Source organism: Quercus lobata, chromosome 4, assembly GCF_001633185.2.
Source record: "Quercus lobata isolate SW786 chromosome 4, ValleyOak3.0 Primary Assembly, whole genome shotgun sequence".
Lineage (NCBI taxonomy): Eukaryota > Viridiplantae > Streptophyta > Magnoliopsida > Fagales > Fagaceae > Quercus > Quercus lobata.
The window spans coordinates 55,657,542-55,661,348 of NC_044907.1; the positions used below are offsets into that span (position 1 = coordinate 55,657,542).

Genomic DNA, 3,807 nt, shown 5'->3' on the forward strand with positions numbered 1-3,807 from the left:
GAAGAAGGGTTGTCCAAACAGCTTATTGTCCAAATTGTAAAGCTAATTGTGAGGATACTATACATGCTTTATGGGGCTGTCACAGGTTGTTTGTTATATGGGAGGTTGATGTGGAAGTAATGAAGTGCACAAAACATAAGTTCTCCGCTTTTGCTGATTTGTTGGACTTGTTGTTCTCTTTAAGGGACCGAATTGATGTTAACCTCTTATGTATTATTATGTGGCTAATCTGGAATAGAAGAAACTCGGCTAGAGTGGGGGATTCTGTTGTTGAGTACCACCACATTCAGGCTACAGCAGAGAAGTTCTTGTTGGATTTTTAGTCCGCCTAGGTGCAGGAACAACAGGTTCAAATGGCTTTCTCAAGAGTTGTTAGGTGGATGCCCCCCATTTCTCCTCTTTACAAAATGAACTTTGATGGGGCTCTGTTTAGTGATCTCGGTGCTGCTGGCTTAGGTGTGGTGATTCGTGATTCGAGTGGGCAAGTTGTGGGAGCCTTGGCAGAACGCATCCCAATCCCCAGGTTTGCTGCAACTATGGAAGCTCTAGCGTATTGTAGAGCTCTAAATTTTGCTAAAGAGTTAAGTATTTTTGATGTAGTTTGTAAAGGTGATGCAGAAGTTATTATTAGAGCTTTACAATCTAGGGAGGTTGTTCATCCAGAGTATGGTCATGTGTTGCAGGACACCCTTGTTTTGGCAAATGTTTTAAGAGTTTGTAATTTTGTTCATGTAAAATGTGTAGGTAACTCGGTTGCCCATTTTCTTGCCAGATGTTCTAAGTCAAGCAACGAGCTGCAGGTCTGGCTTGAGACCATTCCTGAGGATATAGCTCCTCTTGTAATGAGGGATTCTTTGTAATTCCCCTCTTTATGTTTTTAATATATTTTGGCCTCGGGTTTGGATTCTCCCAAAAAAAAAAAAAAGGTTTATCCCATGTTTAGAAAAAGAGATAGAAGAATATTTTATGCAAGCTATCTTAAGGATTAGAATATTCTTTTTAGGTTTTCTTGCACTTAATATAGGAGAATATAGGAATGTAACAGGAATATATGTAACCAAATTTGTCAAATCAATATATTCAAAAAAATTGTCAAATCTGAAAAAAGAAAAAGAAAAAAAAAAAGAAAAAAAAGGTATATGAACCCAAAATTATATTTCGTTTTATACTTATCTTCTGAACTACAAAAATATATGATTAACCCTATAAACTAAAACTCATGTAATACTTTAGATCCTCCCATCACCTTCTCAATTGAGTTTAACAGAATATAGCATTAAAAAACCAATGTTTGTTTTGGAGAGGGGTGAATTGGTATTTTAATACTAAATTTTGTTAGACTTAACCTCAAAATAATTGACAAAAAGTTAATTGCCCGTTTAGTAATAGTGTTTAAGTATTGTTGTTCAGTTTTTAGTATTGTAGGAATATGTGTTTGAGTGTTATGAAAATACGTGTCAAAAGTATTATTGTTGTTTAAAATTTTGTTAGACTTAACCTCAAAATAATTGCAAAAAGTTAATTGCCCGTTTAGTAACAGTGTTTAAGTATTGTTGTTCAGTTTTTAGTGTTGTAGAAATACATGTTTGAGTGTTATAAAAATACATGTCAAAAGTATTATTGTTGTTTAAATAGTAGCGATGCCACGTTGGTCCCAGGGTATTCCTAGGAACACCCTGAACCGAAAAAAAAAAAAAAAAATTATTTGTTTACCCTTAAAAAAAAAAAAATTAAGAACACCCTCAATCAAAATTAGGAACACCCTAACAAAAAAAAATATTTTATTTGTTCTACTTTCAAGAAAAAAAAAACCAAAAAGTATTTGAATTAAAATCTGAAAAAAAAAAAAAAATTGTAATAGAGCAAGTAGCAAGCCCACGGATTCTAAAAAAAAAAAAAAAAAAAACTGATGGCAAGCCCAACATCAAGCCCAACAAAGGGTAGCAAACCCAATAACCCATGGATTCTCCACCAAAAAAAAAAAAAAAAATCCTAACCTAATATATTGAAATCAGATCGAGCCTTAAACACTTCACAGACGCAAGTCACGCAACAACCAATAACCAACGGAACGGACGCGTTGGACGGAGAAGGAGATCGCGGATTGCCAAATCGGGCCAGTCTCAAACTCGATCTCCCATTCAAACGGAAGCTACATCTCGACAACGTGCTGCCCAATCTGTCTTCCTCGCCTCGCCACTGTGCCTGACGGCGCCGCTCCTCAAACTCAAGCCCCCCTGCTCCCTCAACAGGTATTTCATCTCTATCTCAGTCTCTCTTTATTAATATTTACCCTGTTTTACTCTGTGTATCTGGTTTCTGATGGAGCATAATTAGAGTCTAAAATATGGTTTCTCTAAAAAAAACCTTTGACTGTTTTGGTGGGCAATTGGGCAAGTGTAGTTTAGTTCCCCAGTTTCTTTTGCTTTTGTCATTTGAAGACTAGTCAAGAATCAAGTTATATTATCTTAAACAGTGTTTTTGGCTTTATCCGATGTTGGTGTTGGTGTTGGTGACTGGTGAGATTATTAATTGTCTTTTAGTGTTGGTGTCTTTTGGTGAGATGCAATAAATTGGCTTTATCTAATTGGCTCTAGTCTTGTGATCGGGGGTCATGGGGCATTGGGGTTTGTCTATTGAATTGGGAGGTGGATGGGCATGGGGCCGGGTAGTGCAAGTGTGCTGTGTGTTAGTACTAGTGCAAGTGTGCAACTAATAATTAATAAATATGGCTGTGTGCTGTGCACTAGTTGATTAGTTCAACTAATGGTCATAAAATATGTAATAAATCACTCTTTTTTAGATTTGGACTTAAGCTATACGGCCTAAATATTTTTGTGCTACACAATTTATTGACTTTTATTTTATTTTATTTTATTTTTTTTTGTTAAGTAATAGTGTGATATTCCAAGTATCAAACAACCATAGTAATTAGTTGAACTAATTAATTTTGTTTGTTTGGGATATCAATTAACCAATAATTAATTGGGAAAAACAACTAATAAACAATAATTAATAATTTAATTAACCAATACATTATAAAAGACAAACAAATTAAATTATGTTAGGCTAAACAACAATTAATAATTTTATAATTAATGAAACAACATTATAACGAATTATAGTTTATAAAAGACAAATAAATTAATGAAACAACTAAACAACAATACATTTGGGAAAAATTCTTGGAATCGCTACTGGAAAAAATTATGCTTTTTAAGGAACACCTTGAAAAAATTCCTGAAACTGTCACTATGTTTAAACATTGAAAATTGTTGTTTAAACAATAATACCAAATAACCTTTTAAGTGTTGCAAAGTTATCTATTTTGAATGCACTGCCTCATCCAGATGAAATTAAGAGTGAAAAAGTTTTTTTTTTTTTTCCACAAAAAAATGAGTTTCATGTCGGTAAAAGTCCTCTTTTATTTTTATTTTATTTTTTATGAGTTTCATGTCGGTAAAAGTCCTCTTTTATTTTTATTTTTATTCTATTTTATTTTTTATGAGTTTCATGTCGGTAATCCTCTTTTATTTGTGCGAATGAGTTTCGCGTTAGTGAACGTATATACAGTTTCATTCCAAAGGTAGAAATTCCGGAAAGTGACTCATCAAATTTTTTTTTCTTTGGTCTTAAGTCATAATAATATTCCTTGCTCAAATCCTGTTAATTAAAGAAAAAATTAAAAAAAAAAAAAAAATCAGATCGTAGATCTTTATTCGCGGAAGAAACGTGTCACGCGTAAGACCATAATATGATTATGAGGTGTCACCACCCAATGTCTGCAACTATATATATAAAAATCCT

The 3,807-nt window shown here is 33.3% G+C and overlaps 1 protein-coding gene across 1 annotated transcript; it reads left to right on the plus strand.

Moving 5' to 3' along the window:
* Nucleotides 1–407: 407 nt before the first annotated feature.
* Nucleotides 408–860, plus strand: LOC115985479. Its single transcript, XM_031108420.1, has one exon. The coding sequence runs from the start codon at nt 408–410 to the stop codon at nt 858–860; it is 453 nt and encodes a 150-aa protein (XP_030964280.1).
* Nucleotides 861–3,807: the final 2,947 nt, after the last annotated feature.